Below are 17,951 nucleotides of genomic sequence, written 5' to 3' on the forward strand. Positions count from 1 at the left end.
GTGATATAAAATCTCTTCATTACAATAGCAGGGAACCATAGTCTGGGAATTGCTGTTTGGCATCAAGCCTAACACCCGGACCATTACTGATCAGCAGGATGGAGTGCACTTTAACCCTTGCTTACCACCTCTTTTCTTAATGCAGCAAAATTGCTGTGGACTGAAAACCAGTTGTGAGCACTACAGTACTGAAGAGGTGTCAAAGTCATTGGCCTTGTTATGCCAGGACAATAAAGGGTTACAAAAGTAAAGTATTTTTTATTTGTAAAGATTATTTTGGATTCTCCATTGATGGCTGCAGCATACATAGGGTTAATGCTAATTTTGGTTAGCTGCTGCTTCAAGCTCCATGGGTACTTGTTTTGGTCTGGCAGGTCAGAAGTCAATTAATGTATATTTGAGTGTTGGTTTCTAATAAAGGAGAGATTATTATGCTAATGTTGATTGAATGTAGGGATTGATATCAATCTGCACCTATTTTCTATGTTTCTATAGCAAGAAAGGGGTACTGAGGTGATGATCAGCCATGATCTTATTGAATGGTGGTGCAGGCTCGAAGGGCCAAATGGCCTACTCCTGCGCCTATTTTCTATGTTTCTATGTTACAACGGCAATTCAATCGAAGGGTCAATGGCTCCTATTTTGCCCAGCGATTTTTCTGGTGTTGAAGGTCAGTTGAAAGTTTCCTCAATGTTGGGGCGCTGTGCCGACTACCAGCACCAGAATGTTTGGCGCCATATATTCTGCCACTGGTCTACACTAAAAAGCAGTTTACGCGCTCTTTCTGGCCATTAAGGCCACTTTCCCCGATAACGTTTTTTGTTAAAACCGCACACAGATGCATGTAACACCGTTGGAAAAAGCCTTACCTACACTTAAAGAAATCGGCGCTGGCCCGCTCCTATCCCCGGCCGAAGAGCCTCCCTGGCTATTTTCTATCAACTTAATGCGGTTTGAAAATAATTCAGCTAAAAGAAATCTTGCATTTAATGCTCCTCCTTCGTTGAGAGAACTGTAGCAGGCAAATTAAACAAACCTTCACCAGTCGTTTTTTCCATCGAAGTTCGAACTGGCTAAAAATTTCCAAAGATACTCCAAAAGTGCAATACTCCAATAAGAAGCCGCCTTGTTGCACTGTTCAGCCACCTAAGGACTAATTTTTAGAGTGGAAGCAAGCCTTCCTCGATTCCGAGAGGCTGCCTATAATGATGATGTTGCAAACGACAGCCAAAATGAGCACATCAAAAGGAGGCATCATTCAAAAAACACCCTGGGCAGCCTTTTCCAATTCTTCTACGCAGCCGACTCGACCCGCTGCTATCCCCGGCCGAAGGTCCTCCTTTTTAAACTTTTTTTTCTGCGCATACACAATGCACATGAGTTCTTTTTTTTTAACGCATGCGTAATGCATTTTAGACGCACACTGTTAGCCCCCCCCCCCCTTCCCGAGATGGACTTGGGTAGCGCCAGAGCGACAGTCAGGATTCCTTTACCGGAAACGTGCGATTTTTTTTCCGCCGCTGACGGTGCTCAAATAAACGTGTGTACAGGTGAGTGGGCACCATAATTTTTGATTGGGGAAAATTGGGGCCAGTATCCTGTGTATCTTTTTAAAGCACTGTTTGGTTATAAGAAATACAGTTTCAGTTCTTCTGTTCTCACATAATGACAGGATCTTGAAACCGATTTGTCAAGTACCTGGCATAGATCAAAGAAGCAAGTCACCCGGGGGAGCGGGGAGGATGGAGGGATTTTGATTGACAACTGTGAGAAGGGGCAGGATCAATGATTAGCTGTAGTTGTTCAGTGGGTAGCTCTGTGGCCTGATGACTCAGACTGGGCTTTTATCTGCCGTTATCTGAGCCGTACTAGTCAGTCTACAGTCCAAAGGCAGCAGAGGGTTCAGGCTAGTTTGAATCTGTGGTAGAATTTCACCACGTAAAGGGGGGGGGATTTTAGCCCCACCTGCCCAACGGAAACCAGCTGGGTGGGCAGTTAAAATAGCCCAGGTGACTTAACCTGTCGATTTCCTACTCTTTTAAGCTGGTGGCACTGAACTGAAGCCATTGGAATCCTTCTTTAAATATGTAGATTGGGATCCAGTGGACCCCTAACTCTAGCCTGAGCGGATATTCAAGTCCGAAGTCACCTATACCAGTGGACGCAAGGATGATTTCCACCTGACAGAAACTCTCTTTTTGTTGTCAGTTCTATCCCTATTTTGCCCATTCCATATAACCAGCACAGATAAGTACAAGTATCCGGAGCTTATACCTGAGCTCTCACATCGCACTGATCATACCACACTTGGAATACTGTGTTTAAGTCTAATCATCATTCCCTAAGAAACATATAAACATATTGGGAGAGGGTGAAACAAAGAGTAGCAAAACTGATCCAAATGAAAAGATGATGACCTATGAGAACAGATTAGAGAAGCTCAAGCTGTATAGTCTGGAAAGAAAGCGGTTAAAGTTAAGGGGACATATATGAAATAATAAATGGTATAGGTAAATTACATCTCACAATATTACTGAGGTTGTGACCAGTCGGGTTTAACCTGAGGCAGTAGCCGGGGAGGGGTTGGAATCCAAGGCAAGGATGCGGAGTTTGCGATGGTGGCCAAAGACGATGACTTTGGTCTTCCCAATGTTTAACTGGAGAAAATCTCCATTCATCCAAGACTGGATGTTGGACAAGTAGTTTGACAGCACAGAGGCAATGGAGGGGTCAAAGGAGGTGGTGGAGAGATCGAGCTGGGCAATGATAGATCCTTGGAGACTCCAGAGGTAAACATGTGGGAAGCGGGAAGTGAAGCCATTGCTGCCAATGCTCTGGCTAGAATCAGATAGGTCAGAACTCTCCTGCCCCATCACATTCTACCCTGGGGACTGTGATGGACTCACCAACATACGATTGCACATTGTGTGCTGAGATGAGAGTGATGTGGTTTGCCACAGTGACATTGAGTTACATACCCGAGTAAATCATTGAACTCAGAACTCATGTTGGCCTAACGTCTTTATTTGCAGCTGCCGCGACCAACTTGTGTCACAATCAAGAAACTCCAAGATTCAAAAATGTTAGACCTTCTGAAGCATTTCACTATTAATAGCACCTCTCTGCTGCTCATTCACCACCTTTTAATGCAGGCTTTTAAGGGTGGGTTTATTTAAGGTGGTAAATGTCCTAACTCACAGTCTTACTATTCTCCAGGTTCCTCCAATTCACTCTTCGGCTGGGCAGCAAGTCCGTACTGAGCACATGCAAACCCCCAGACCAGCCGGGCGAAGGGGTTCTACTGCACTATTCCGCTGACAATGGCATCACATGGAACTTGCTGCAACACTATTCCTACCAGAATTACCATGAACCACGGTAAGGAAAGTACATGTCACTGTTATAGCACTTCTATTGTTTAATACTAATAAATGAAAAGGTTTGCCAGCTTTTAGTACTGTTTCTACTTTTAATTTGTCGCTTTGTATAGGATGTTACCTGTGATTCTCCTGTAAGTCCGAATTTTTGAAAAGGTGAAGAGTACTTTTCAAGTGGCTTTAGTGCCCCCAAACTCTGGAACCATCCATTGATTGACATCCCAATTTCGACTTTGCCAGAGGGCGAGTTTGCCAATTTCAGTCAGAATCAGAACCTAGCCATCAGTGTTGGTGATATTAGCGTACAAATATCTGTTGTGTGCGTACAACATTCCTCTGCCACCTCTCCGTGCAAGGCTGGGCTGGATGGCCTCCCACAGAGTGGGCACATGGCTGTAAGTGAGTCAAGGTTGAGGTTGAGGGACTTGGTTGTAGTTGTCTTTAACTGAGACCCTGATTAGGACCTTGACGTAAATTTCACCATTCAATGATCTCTTCTAGCACCAGCACCTTGAAAGCTTTAATTTGAAGTCTGAAGAGGTAATGGAAACTCATGTGATGAATGTGCTTAAAGCCGTTAATCACACATGTGAATTATACATCTGTTCACGTGGACAATGTATATAAACAGAAAACACTGGAAATATTCAGCAGGTCAGGCAGCATCTGTGGAGAGAGAAACAGAGTTAATGTTTCAGGTCGATGACCTTTCATCAGAAGTGGAAAATGTTACAAATGTAACAGGTTTTAAGCAAGTACAGAGGCAGGAAAGGGGGATGGGAGGAAAGAACAAAAGGGAAGGTGTGTGATAGGATGGAAGGCAGGAGTGATTAAATGACAAAAGGGATGATGGTGCAGGGCGAAAGGGGGTGACAATGGGACAAGTAAAGAAACAAAAGATGGGTCTTTTGTAAATGCCAATAGCAGAATCATTACACGCACCTGCTGTTCGAAAAAATGTTCATCATACAGCATTAATGGAGCACAGATTTTCTAGGAAATTATGATGAAAGTGACTTGTACCATTACTTACGCCACACCAAAAGTTTCTGGCCATTTATTCTGCTCTGCTATTACCCTCACTGATTCGGTAAGTTAATTTCCGTAGCTCCGTCCCATTGAAATCAATGGCAATCGCGACTTCCCTGAATGGACAGCTGCTTTCTTACCGTTGCTGCTTAGACTGGGCACCGATAGCAGCAATGTGACTTCTGCAAGAGCCATTCGTGTCTATGAGAAAAGAGTAATTTCTGTACAATTATCTCTAGCATTTACCAAATGTTAGAATTATTGTTTTATTGACTTCATAGTTATATAATACATGAAAATGCCATTGAATCTGATCACACAATAGATTAAAACACTGCATCCTTGACAAAGTTCCCAGAAATACTCAGAATTCAATTAAACTAGACACTAACTCAGACTATGCACCATTTGGAAACGAGATGTTTTCAACATTTTATCTGAGGAAAATAACCTGTGCTATGTTTTGAGGTGACAGAGCAAATGGTAGCAGTTAAAGTTACAGAGACCTGAGCCACATTAGCCTAATAAATAGCAATGATCATAAATCGTTCAGATAATGGTCATTTATCATTTTGAGATTAAGGGATCTGAAAGGTGTTCACGGAGCAGATAACTGTGAGCTGGAATTTATGAAGCACAATCATGTAGTGTAATTCAGCATTTGTGGGGAAGTGTTATATTTCCGATTTACCTTTTTAAAGACATTTTGTTTCCTCACAAGATTTAACTGTTGGCATCATTGTGCCAGGGATGAATTTGTTCATGAACACAAACAGCTCTTGAAGAGCTTTGCTAGTGTCCTTTCAATGGTGAGGATGCCCCTTTACAAATGACAGCAAGAAAGTGAAAAGAACAACTTCAGGAAGTACTGTTTCAACCTTTATTTTGGCAAGGTCTCTCGACAGGATTCAAAAACGGGGATACTGGCTGATTTTCCTTTCCGTAGCTCAGTGGTGCTGAACAGTATCTGTACCATTGTCCTGGCTGAGATCAGCAGAGACCAGGACTGGAACCCGGGGCCCACATGGTCTCCTTGCCTCGCTGCCAGACATGGCAGTGATTGTGTCCACTGAGCCATCAATTTTAATAATCCTACTATTTAACACATAGCTGGTCATCGACAGTTTCCATCTAATAACTGTCTACAATTGGTAATAATGCAATTTTATTACTATTAATATTACGATGGTAAATGATAGTGGGTTGGACAGCTTGGATAGATCAGGAGATGGAAGTATCTGACTCGGCGTGAAGGCTGGATGCTGATTCCTATTGAGTCTGACTCGCTTGACTTGGCTTGTGGATGGTGGATAGTGTCACACTGAGGTGAAATATGTCATCAAGGGGGTGGAATTATGTAATCCTTTGGCAATCTTCAGATGGAACAGCACATTACAGAAAACCTCATAGCAATCTGTTACTTTGTTAATATATAATCAACAAACCCATCAGATAAATTCATCAGCAATGCAACAGAACCTCAAACAGAAGGAATCAACGTGCACGTCAGATAAACTGGAGGGCCCAACCGATTTGTGTGCCTAAAATAAAGCTCCATTAAATAAATCAAGACTTCCGGCTTCTTCCTCTCCCAACTCTTGGCTTGTCAGTTCTCATATGGTTAGTGGATAAAGTGTCACACTGAGGATAAATGTGTGATCTGTGGGAGTGGGGAAATTATGTAACCCTTTGGCAATCTTCAGCTGGTACAGCAAACTACAAAAATAAACGTTGTAGCAATCTGTTACTGTTTCAATATCGAATAATCAATAACTATCGGATGTTTATCAGCATGACTGCACTTTTTTTTCAAACAGCTGTTATTAATTAACTTGTTACCATAGTTACAATGGAACTAAAAGCTAATTCTCAAACTCCAGCATTATCAAGGTTACCGGATTTTATCCCTCTGAATTTTAAAAATAATTCTTCAGTGCATCGCAATATTCAGATACTTGTAACTCTTTTCAACTTTTTTGCAGATGTCTGATGTGCTCACCTTGGGCTTATAAAATATCCTCCCAAAGTCCTGCACCCTAGCCACCTCCATGTTACTCTGATCATTTTTGTTCTAATTATGCGCACTTGTCATTGACGAGTTGGAACAACCTCGAGTTGACAAACAAGACAGGATCTTTGCAGGCTGTGGCTGCCTGCTGGGCCAGCTTCCTGCCTTTGCCAAGTATCTCCACTGTTTGAGCTTTGTCCGCAGTGCCCATTGTGACTAGAACGGCAGCTGTGCCAGGTTTCATAACTGTTCCCCAGCTGTGCTCGGCCCAATGATTTTGCCAAGTGCACTATTTTCGTGGTGTGTGCCACCTGTCCTAGTGACAGCACTGCCAGCTGAATAAAACATACCCCAAGCATGATGCTATCATTTAGTCCACCCCTTTACGCTGATTTGCAATTAACCCCTGAATAACTATCTGCCTTCACGATGAATTTGTGATCAGATTTAATATTGTTTTTCAAGTCGGTTTATTTTATTGCAGTAGTTTTCTCCAAATAATTAGAAACGTAGAACGTAACCTGATGGGATAATAAATACAATGTGCAATGGGTTTCATTCTCAGAATTGTGGCATTTTGGGAAATTAACACTGGAATTTAATCTAAGATAGTTATGAAGTGATTCCGTGTGCACCCGCATGAGTTAGCTTTCGTGCCAATAGAGAGACAACCAACAGTGAAGGAGCAGGACCGCATATGCTCCCTTTTCTTGCCTGCTAAGTTTTTGTTTGTCTGTCTTTCTGCAGCAAAAGGTAGAAAAGATGTTTTAAAAGATATTTTTTATAGCATAACTTCAACCTCATTTCCACTTGAGATCAACTCTGCCTAGGTCGAGCCCCTTTAAGATCAATTTTTTTGCGGCCTCAATTATTTTCCTGTGAAGGCTAATTTCTGTTAAGGTGATTTTTGTTTGCCTATTAGTTGGATCAAAATGCAATGGTATCGAAAGACATAAACTATGGAATAAGAAAAGATGAAGACCTCTCCTTCCTCAGACCCATGGATCATTTATCCTATCATGGCTCTATTCCATCTAGTTAATCTCATGAGGAAAAGTTCTGCACAAATACTCCAGAATTCCCCAAAGCTAATGGTGCAATACTTTTCTATCCATCCCCACATTTCCACCATTCAAGCACACTGAAGCATCTTGAGTGTTTGTTCTTCTTGGTAGATAAATATCGCTCTAGCCTCCAACCTCATCTAAATATTTATCCAGTTTTTTGAAGAAGAAGTTAATCTGAATCCACTACTCTAGATGTCAGCCGTGGTTCAGTGGGTAGCACTCTCACCTCTGTGTCAGGGTTGTGGGTTCAAGTCCCACACCAGAGACTTGAGCACGTAATCTAATCTGACGCTCCAGTGCAGTACTGAGGGAGTGCTGCACTGTCGGAGGTGCCATCTTTCGGATCATTTGCCCCCTCAGGTGGATGTAAAAGATCCCATGGCAGGGGAGTTCTCCCAGTGTCCTGGCCCAACATATATCCTTCAACCAACATCACCACCTGATTTTCTATCTATTGGCAGAAAACTAGGCAGGATGTATAATGAGTGCATTATCCTCGAATAAATATTCTAATACGTGCTCTTGGCATGCACAACATGGAAAATCTACCCTATAATCACAATCCCTTCAAATGCATCCTAGTATTTGATTAGCATTGTTAGTAACAGCTTTATATTGACAGGGCACTTCTAATAATCATGCCCATTTTTTTTCTTTTACCACATTTGGTAAAAGACAAGCTTTCATTGGGTGCATATTTTCTGCTTCCTCTCCAACATGCATTACTTTGCACCTTCAAATCCATCTACCGTTCCATAATCCATCTGCTTACTTGGTCCAGAAACCTTTGCATCCCATCAATCTTTTTTATACTTGTCATCTGGCCTTGTATCTGTGTAGCATCAGAAATATTACAAGAAGCACTTCACTCTAAATGCTCAGTGAATACTGCTAGCATCATTCTTGAATACAAGAGTACATCTACTGCTCATCTTTTCCAACCTTTCGTTTGTCTCATTTTATTTACAGTTTTCTGTATAAGTTGTAATTGTTGTAACTTCTCTTTCACATGGCAGAACATCATACTGATGTTTCAGATGTCTATTCTAAATTAATTACCTATTTCTAAAGTTTATATTCAAAATATAATCTTTAGAAAACTTTGATATAACAGTGTAGTCCAATAGAAATTGCTGACTAGGCACAAGTCGGTCTCGTACAAAAGAATTACAATTTTTAATAAATTGAACAGAGTGAAAAGCAGGCACGTAATTCAGCATTCTGCACTTTGAGAGAAGCAGATCATTTGCACTGTGCAGTAGCAGCGACCAGCAAGTTGCCAAAAAACCCAGTTGCTTGCTGATCCTAGCAGGTGCGGAGCTGGGTGGGAAGAGTATCGTTGATTTATGAAGCTAATCAGGGAGATAGAATTATTTTTTCCTATGATAATATGTCCTCCCTGCTGCTCCATATGTCGATAGTTGTTACAAACGTGACATTATTCTTCATTTGTGGTGTATACTTTGTGAGGTTTGCACTATTCTTTTACATGAGTGGATAAGAATGTATTGCCTCAACATCAAGCACTAAATTTAGACTTGGAGCACTAATTACTAGTATTAGCAATTGGGAAAAAGCAGCAGAGGCAAAATAAAGGACTTTCACTAATACAGTATGGTGGCTGGCAGCCCTGGGTAAACTGCTGGCTTCAGTCCATACTGTGGACTAAATAGGAGGGGAGGCAATATTTACTTACTTATTTACTTTTTTTAAACCTCTGGCACAAACAGAAATGACTTACAGTTTTTTTTGTTGTTGCTGGAATAGGGCTTTGTTGTTGACCTGTTAATCCTTTATTTATTGTTGGTGATATTGGCAAATGAAAGAGTTAGTTCATTCATCTGACCTTTCACTGTTCACTATTTAAACGCAAGCATTGTTCCATTGTTTAAATATAATGTTCTGCTAAAATATTGGACAAACGAGTATCAAATAAATGCTTCAGATTTTCTTTTGTTAATGTTACCGACAGCAGTATAGTTCTAAGTTCCAAATATGCATCCAAACATATTGATTATTTTAATACTAAGATGTGTGTAAGTGATGACCCTTTCCTTTATCTTAATAAACAATAATGCTTCAAAACTTTGTAGGTTCCTTAATGCTGCTCTGTTTTTAAGCTCCCTTGTTGCACTTATGCTGGAAGTGAGGGGATTCCTGTTGTGGTAAGCATCACATGCTCTTGAGTCAGCCAGTGAGCATCAGCCCATTGCCCTAATAGCTTTAAATATGTGACTACATTTTCAATCAAGCTTAAATCGCCTAGTCTCCTGTTGAGCCTCTGTAAGAAGTGATCTCACCTCAATGACTGAAATAATCATCTGGACAAGTTAGTTTTTCTCAACATTCTCTGGGTTTCTTTGAACGGTGATATTACTGGGACCACTGGACCATTGACCTGCAGCTTACTTGTGAATACCACCTTACTTTCACCCAAACTTCTTAATGAGCGTTATCTTATAAAACTTTTGGTTCATTTTCATGTTGGAAACCATATCTGCCTTTGTTACAGACCAGAAACAGTGCGATCTCAAAATATCCTTTCAATAAATATCTATTGCGTTCTATCGCAGTGCTGTCTGCACATCTCTGTGTAGTTTCTTGTCCCTACATCACTCCTTTTAAAACCTTACAAAAAGTCATTTCTATCTGCAGGACAATATTTGTATGCAGAGCTTGACTTTATATTTTATCATATTCTCTATCTGCTGAAAATACTGTAGGAATAATTAACAGACTATGGTGGGTAGAATTTTCACACATTGTTTTTTTTGGCCTTAGAATTATCTCTGTAGAGCTCCCGGAGAATGCACAGCAGTTTGGCATCCAGTTCCGATGGTGGCAGCCGTATCACTCTGGGCTGGATGAGGATGTGTGGGCGATTGATGAAATTACTATGACGTCAGTCCTGTACAACAGCATTAGTCTTAACTTCACCAATCTTGTGGATGTCACTCAGTCCCTGGGCTTCTACCTGGGAAATGTCCAACCTTACTGTAACCATGACTGGACTCTCAGGTAAGAAGCATGCTCCAGTTCTTGTACTTGGTTTAATTTCCCATGCTGCCTTAAAGGCATTTTGCCAGGTTTGGAAAACAGGAATACATGTTAACGATGATGGCATATTACACCCTCTTTTCCAATGTTCTTTAGTGTTAAATTCCAAATTGAGAATTGAAAGCAAAAAGTTTGGATTGCACTAGGTATGGACCTGCCTTGGAGGAAGTATTCATATTGAGTTATCACTAGCTTTCCAGGAAAACTTGGAGACATTACCCATTAAAAGATACAATTCCCTGTGAATTCACTGAGGCATCTGAAAAGTTCTCATTTGTAATGTGCTCTGTTTGAGTTGCTCTCATATCACAATAGGAGACTGGAAACTCCAGAACACCATGAACTATAAATTAGTTTCTCAGTGATAATGGCATTTTTTCGCCAAAATTGCCGTTATTGCTATCAGGCCATAAATTCAGGCCTTAATTTGTGCAGCAGTAAAAATCGGCATTGCATGAGGATTCGCGGCGCAAACCGTGATCCTCGCCAACTTCAGTCCGAGACCGATACCGCTGCGAGTTGGGCCTAGGGAGGGCCGAAAATCACCTAACAATAAATTGGGAAAAAAAAAAAAAATTCACAAAACATTTACAAGACACTTATCTAGTGAATTGCTGCAAAAGAATTAAAAAATAAAAACTTTAACTTAGCTTTTTTGCAGCTCTTCATATTTACTGCTGCTCCAAGGGCTGCAACAGCTTTACCTTGTTGTATTTTTCACGCAAAATATGGGTGCACTCAGAGCCAAATTTTTGGAGAAAGCGATGTTTCAAGTCTTGCACGATGATGCTCCTCTCTCCAGCGGTATTTGAAAACCGCCGGCGCTTGAATTTTCTGCCGACCGGGTTTTCGCCAAAAAAAGGTGAAACAGTACCAAAACCTCGGTCGCAAAATCACTGAATGTCCAGCCCATACTCTTTACAGATTACAGTGCTGCCGATTCTGCGACACTTTGAGTCCTTACAAACTTTGGTAGGTTTTGATGAAAGATGAGAATAAAGGTAAAGTGGTTTAGGAAAATAATTTCAGTGTGCAAGGTTTCAGGCTTTACAATTGTGGAATGGAGGATGGCAGGGGGCGGGCGGGGGGGGATGTGCAGTAGACCAGAGTCAGATAAATGAAGTGCAGACAATTTTACATGTAGGTCATGCAAGGATTTGAAGATAAGGATGAGGATTTTGATGTTGATGCACTGGAGGATGGAGCCAGTGGTGGTTGCAAAAGACAAAGGTAATTGATGTGTGAGATTTTGTGTGCGATAGGTTCAAGGCTGCAAGAGTCTTGGATGAGTTAGAGTTTGCATAGGCTGAAGATGGGTAGGCTAGCGAGAAAAACACTGGGTAAAAATGGAGGCTTGAGGTGATGAAGGTATGGAGAACATTTTATTGGTGGTGGAAGTGAGGTGTTGTTCCTGGAAGTGGAAGTAAGTGGTTTTGACAATGCATTCGATGTTGGGTTTGAAGCTCAACTCAGCGTAAGATAACAAGGTTGTGCACCTGCATGTTCACTCTGGATGAGCATCCCTGGAGGAAGATGGAATTAGCACTTGAGCTGCAGAGAGTCTGCCATAAGCAAAAGAAGGTGGCACCTGTCTGTCTTATGTTGAAATGAATGGTATTTGGCAACCAGGACTTGAGGGACAGGCAGTCAAATAGCATGTCAACAGTTATGGAATCAAGGGCGGAGATAGAGTTGGGTGTTTTCAGCATATATGTGGAGCTTAGCTCCATGTTCACATGATGTTACCAAGGAATAGGATGAGGCAAAGAATGGAGTCTTGGAACACATCACGATAACAATATGGACTTGGGAAGAGAGGGTTTGGGTGTGTTAGAGGGAGTGAGAATAAAAACGAGAGAGGGCTGTACCATGGAGGTGATTGTATTGAAGACTACAGAGTGTTCAAGGAGACACAGTCACACAAAATGACAAAGGGGTCAAAGATAGGCTTTGTAAGAAAACAGGTAATGATAGCAGTATTAATGGGAGAACAATTGATGAGGATAGTCTTGATGTTCCACCTCTGTAACATCACCTGTTTCCTCCCCTGCCTCAACTCATCTGGTACTGAAACCCTCATCCATGCCTTTGTTACCTCTAGAGTTGACTATCCCAATGCTCTCCAGGCTTGCTCCCGCCTTGCACCTCCGTAAACTTGAGCTCATCTAAAACTCTCCTGCCCATATCCTAACTCGCACTGAATACCATTCACCCATCACCCTTGTGCTCGCTGATGTATATTGGCTCCCAGTCTGGCCACGCCTCCATTTAAAAATTCTCATTGTTGTTTAAAAATCCATCCATGGCCTCGCACTCCCTATCTCTGTAACCTCCTCCAGCCCTACAACCCTCCGAGATCTCTGCGTTCCTCCAATTCTGGCCTTTTGCGCATCCCGATATTCTACGCACCATCGGCGGCCGTGCCTTCAGCTGCCTGGGCCCTAAGCTCTGGAATTCCCTCCATAAAGCTTTATGCTTCTCTACCTCTCTCTCTTCCTTTACGACACTCCTTAAAACCTACCTCTTTGACCAAGCTTTTGGTCACCTGTCCTAATATCTCCGTTGTGGCTCGGTGTCAACTTTTGTTTGACAATCATTCCTCACTAAGTTAAGGGTGCTATAAATTCAAGTTGTTGTTGTAGGTGGGCCAGAAATCAGACTGGAGGGACACAAACAGAGAGCACTTGGAGTTGGGTTGCAATTATACTTTGGAGAGTACCTTGCACAGGACTGGGCAGTGAAGTGGATGTTTGACTGGACAAAGGGATCAAGGGTAGTCTTTTTAAAAAGGCGGGTGATGGGAGCAGTATTAATGGGATTACGATTGCTTGAGGGAAGAGAGCAGTTGATAGTGTTAATGAACATTGGACTGAGGAGTGGTTTTTGATTTGGGAAGAAATCAAGGTAGCAGCTGAGTTTCATACAGGAAATTAGTCTCGTGAGGGATAGAAAGGAGCTGATGGAAGCAACTATAGCATGTTTTGTTGTTTAGATTAGATTGTCTGATTAAAATGAATGATTTCATGTAAATAGCTCTATTGTACACCAAGAGTTTAACTTTCTTAAATATTTAGTTCTAAACTGGCCAACATCAGTATGATCCTATGTGCGAGTCATGAATGTTGAATTGAGTATCAAACTTAACATGACATGAGTTAGACCATTGTTGATCTGTTCTCAAAAACTCAAATTTTCCAAATTTTACCTAATTTTGGCTTTGATGTGATGCAGCTTATTTAATGGCAGCAAGCAAATGAGTTCCTTTGCATTGAAAGTGTGAATTTGAAGTCTTTCCTGTATAAATTTCTTGCTGATATAATAATAGAATGTTGCTGTTACAAAGGAAGAGGTTGAATGACAACAACATGCAATACCTAGTCAAGTTCAGTGTTCAAAAGTGCCATTCTTTATTTGGTGCTGATTTGCGACATTCCCATTTATCTTTCTTCCATCACCTACGTTGTTAACTGGAATGTTGTTTTTTTTATTTAAAACATTAATTTAGAAGCACTAAATTGGTGATACATTGGCATTATCCCTTCACATTATTGTCCTCGCCTTCAAATAAAGCCAAGATCAGATGTCCTGAAGTTACTTTGGCAAGAGGTCAGACCCACAATTTGGCTTAGTGACCCTCTCAAACAGAGCTAACTGTAATTGCTCAGAGTTTGGAGGATTATTTCAGTAAGAGGCAAGGCTGATAATTAATTAAGCAGCAGAGTTCCACCAATTTAATATAAAAAAAACATGGAGAATAAAGTTGTAATTTATTTTCTCAAGAATGCTGTTACATAGGGCCCAAATTTCCCCAGGAGTTCCGTTTTTTTTGGAGCAACTTGATTTTTCTGGAGTATCTTTTTAGTTGCAATTCTGGCCATTTAATTTGCGCCAGTGTAAGTGAGTTAGTTAGTTTTTTTTTTAGTTTAGTTTTTTTTTCAAAAGGGGGTGTTACCAGCCACTTACGCCTGTTTTGTCCATTTAAGCAAGTTTAGCCAGCTAAAAGTTACTCCAAACTAACTTAGGCCAGCGTAAGTGGGCACTCTTGTACGTTCAGAGAAACTTGCAGTGACTTAAGAAATCAGCGCAGGCAGCCAGAGATGGGGGGGGCGGGGGGGAAGAGGACCTTGCAAAGCACTAAACACCTTCACAACAACATTAAAGAAGCATAAATACATTTAAAGCACCAAGCACTAAACAAAGCAGTATATTTGCACCAAGCACTAAAAGTAATAAGCAATTAATTAACAAATAAAAAATAGAGGGAACCCTGCACCTAAAGCACCATGACCAAAGTAATAAGCAATCAATCAATCAATCAGTAAATAGCAAATAAAAAATAGAAGTCCTACCTTAGGGAATGCAGCAGGCCGCCGATGAGGGAGCCCATTCAACCAGGGCTAGGGACGGTGTGCTTCGAGCCCCTCCCACACAGCCTGCAGCGCGCACTCACAGATTCGGCCTGCTAGGAGCTACTGCACATGTGCTCAGACTCTAGCGCGCATGTGCAGAGGTCCCGGCACTGTTTTCAGCGCCGGAACCTGGCTCCGCCCCCAATCCACTGGGCCACGCTACACCATCACCAAGGAGAGGCTGGGGAGCGGCCAGAATCGGGAGGAAGATTTTTGGTGCACTTGGAGGCGGACAAAAGCAGTGCACCTCGGGTGCCAGAAAAAGGGTTGGGGAAATTTGAGTCCATAGTGTTTCTCCTCAATGGTTCTCTTCAGGAGGAGCAGGAAGGGTGAGTGCTATTCTTCAAAAGGATAAAGGTGGTACAGGTTTTTTGAGCTAGGATTGTAGGCTGTATTAAATGAGTTATTGTGCCCTCAAGTATAGGATTCATGCATCCATTGACTACAAAGCGGATAATATTCCATCTATCCCAGATGTTAATTATAATCCCTATGAATATCACAGTGAATATCTCATTTCCTATTTTTTCCTCTACAATAGGTACATTAAACAGGCAGCCATACCAATAAAAGCATGAGCCATACTTAATCATTGCTACACTTTTCTTAGTTTTCTTTCAGACGAATCCTTGCGTGTGATTTAATTGGATGCTTGAAACTAAGGGGCTTATTGTTTTCCAGTGTCATTTACATGATACTTTACATTGGCTGTGATTTTCCAGTTGTGTTGCTAAGTATGTTGATAAAATCACTATTTATATTTCATTCTTCTGGATATGTGACCGATTGAAAACTCTTTGAATGGATATTCAGCGGACAATATTAGTATATTGGAGTCATGTTTAACAAGAGAGTATTTGGCCAGTATCAGTTGTGGCTCAGTGGGTAGCACACTCACCTCTGAGTCAGGAGATTGTGGGTTCAAGTCCCACTCCGGGGACTTGAACGTAAAATCTAGGCTGACACTCCAGTGCAGTGCTGAGGAAGTGCTGCACTGACGGAGGTGCCATCTTTCAGATGAGATGTTAGACCTAGGCCCCGTCTGCCTCTCAGGTGGACGTAAAGAATCCCATGGCACTATTTCAAAGAAGAGGAGTTATCCTAGGTGACCTGGCTGATATTTATCCTTCAATCAACATAACAAAAAAAACAGATTATCTGGTCATTATCACATTGCTATTTGTGGGAGCTTGCTGTGCACAAATTGGCTGCTGTGTTTCCCACATTACAACAGTGACTACACTCCAAAGGTACTTCATTGGCTGCAAAGCACTTTGGGACATCATGAAATGCACTATATAAATTCAAATCTTTCTTTTTTTCTATTTGGTTCGTTTAAGGCTGTTTTTTGGCTGGGTGATACTCTATCCTTTCATCATTAGATACTGGGACTGAGTCCAGCTGATCCATTAGAATAAAAGTCTTCTTTTTCTCCTGGCTCCTGTAATAACTTGGTGTGAAATGGGTTCGGACAGTTACAAACTGATTTCTGACAAGCAGGGCCTGACATGACAAGACTGATTATAACAAAGAGGTTGTGAGATGTGGGGAGTGGACATTTTATGCAAGGTGTTGAGGTAGGTTGTTACAACAGAATATAGGGAGCATTATTCTACATTCAGGTATGCCGAAGGTTCCCAATATATTTTACTGAGCCACAATTTCGGAAATTCATGCCTATGTTCACCCCTCCACCTCTTTGTACCTACCTCATTCAACCCAGTCATTTTGGGATGTCTGGAACACTTTGGAGTGAAATTGGTCCTCAGCTTGCCTGTTTGCTTGGGTGCAAAATTCACAATGGGGGACCAATTTCCGGGCACGATCTTCTGCACCCGATCTCTCCTGGAACTGGCAGCGGCGTTGTCTGGGTACCGGGGGCAGCTGCCCAAAAGGTGGTCATCACCCGATTAGCATATTAAAGGGGCCTAATGCCTGTTTTAGGAGGCCAATGCCAAATTTGACAAAAACTGGACAGTGCATCACTACTCAATTTTTCTGAGTCAACCACGGCCTAATCAGTCGTCTCGAAAGGGACCGCTGGAGGCTGCTGAAGAACAAGTAGGTTTTTGTTTTTCACTTACTTCAATGTGCAGTCAGGAGGAGCGCTTTTGCCTCTTTGGTACAATTGTGGTACATTTTAGAAAATGTTAAAAATGTCACACTGGGTTTATTCTTTGGCTCAGTTACTGTTTATATTTGGAGTAGATCAACACCTGAAAATCGTATATTTCAAAAACTGAGAGAATGTGAAGACTGCAATAGAATCATACAATAGTACAGCACAGAAGGAGGCCATTCGGCCCATCGAGTCTGCGCCAGCTCTTTCGAAGAGCAATCCAGTTAGTTCCACTCCCCGCTCTTTCCCCAAATCCCAGCAATTTTTCTCCTTCAAGTATTTATCCAATTCCCTTTTGAAGATTACCATTGAATCTGTATCCATCACCCTATCAAGCAGTGCATTCGAAATCCTAAACACTTGTTAAAGTAGTTTTCCCCCAAATCACCTCTGGTTATTTTGCCAATCACTTTTATAGTTCTCAAAGGATCAGTTGTTTATGAATAACTGAATACAGCAAAACATTGTGAAGAATTAAAGAACCAGTCAGCCTTATCTTGAGTTACTCAGATTGAGTAACAAAATAGACTTAAAGGGGCATTTAAGGGGAGTTTTTCTTATTGGAAGTAGGAGTCAGTACTCAAGAATCTCCACATTGGCAATACGTATTACTTTTTAAAAATAAGTCAAAGGATTTTATGCAACGACATTGGGTTGTACTTTGAATAAAATCTATTCCCTCCTATATTTTTCCTTACCCCCCTTAATCTCTGTTTTTCAAATTATAGCGTGCCTCAGCATACTATAATAGTTCAATAAAATAGAAATAAATTCTGTATAATTAACCAAGTACGGAAATATTTCAGTTTTTGTAGCTAGAAGGAATTTTTGTCATTCCAACATTAACTTTTTAGCCTATGCTTTTAGAATTAGCCTCCAGGAAAA

The 17,951-nt window shown here is 41.4% G+C and overlaps 1 protein-coding gene across 1 annotated transcript in view; it reads left to right on the forward strand.

Annotated features, from left to right (window-relative positions):
* LOC139277976 (reelin-like) overlaps nucleotides 1-17,951 on the forward strand; it is a 411,305-nt gene that overhangs the window by 237,290 nt on the left and 156,064 nt on the right. Inside the window, exons 19-20 of the mRNA XM_070896619.1 lie at nucleotides 3,217-3,378; nucleotides 10,263-10,499. Of these exons, the coding sequence (XP_070752720.1) occupies nucleotides 3,217-3,378; nucleotides 10,263-10,499 (399 nt within the window). The remainder of the gene's footprint in view (nucleotides 1-3,216; nucleotides 3,379-10,262; nucleotides 10,500-17,951) is intronic.

Source organism: Pristiophorus japonicus, chromosome 13 (assembly GCF_044704955.1).
Source record: "Pristiophorus japonicus isolate sPriJap1 chromosome 13, sPriJap1.hap1, whole genome shotgun sequence".
In the NCBI taxonomy this organism is placed as follows: Eukaryota; Metazoa; Chordata; class Chondrichthyes; family Pristiophoridae; genus Pristiophorus; species Pristiophorus japonicus.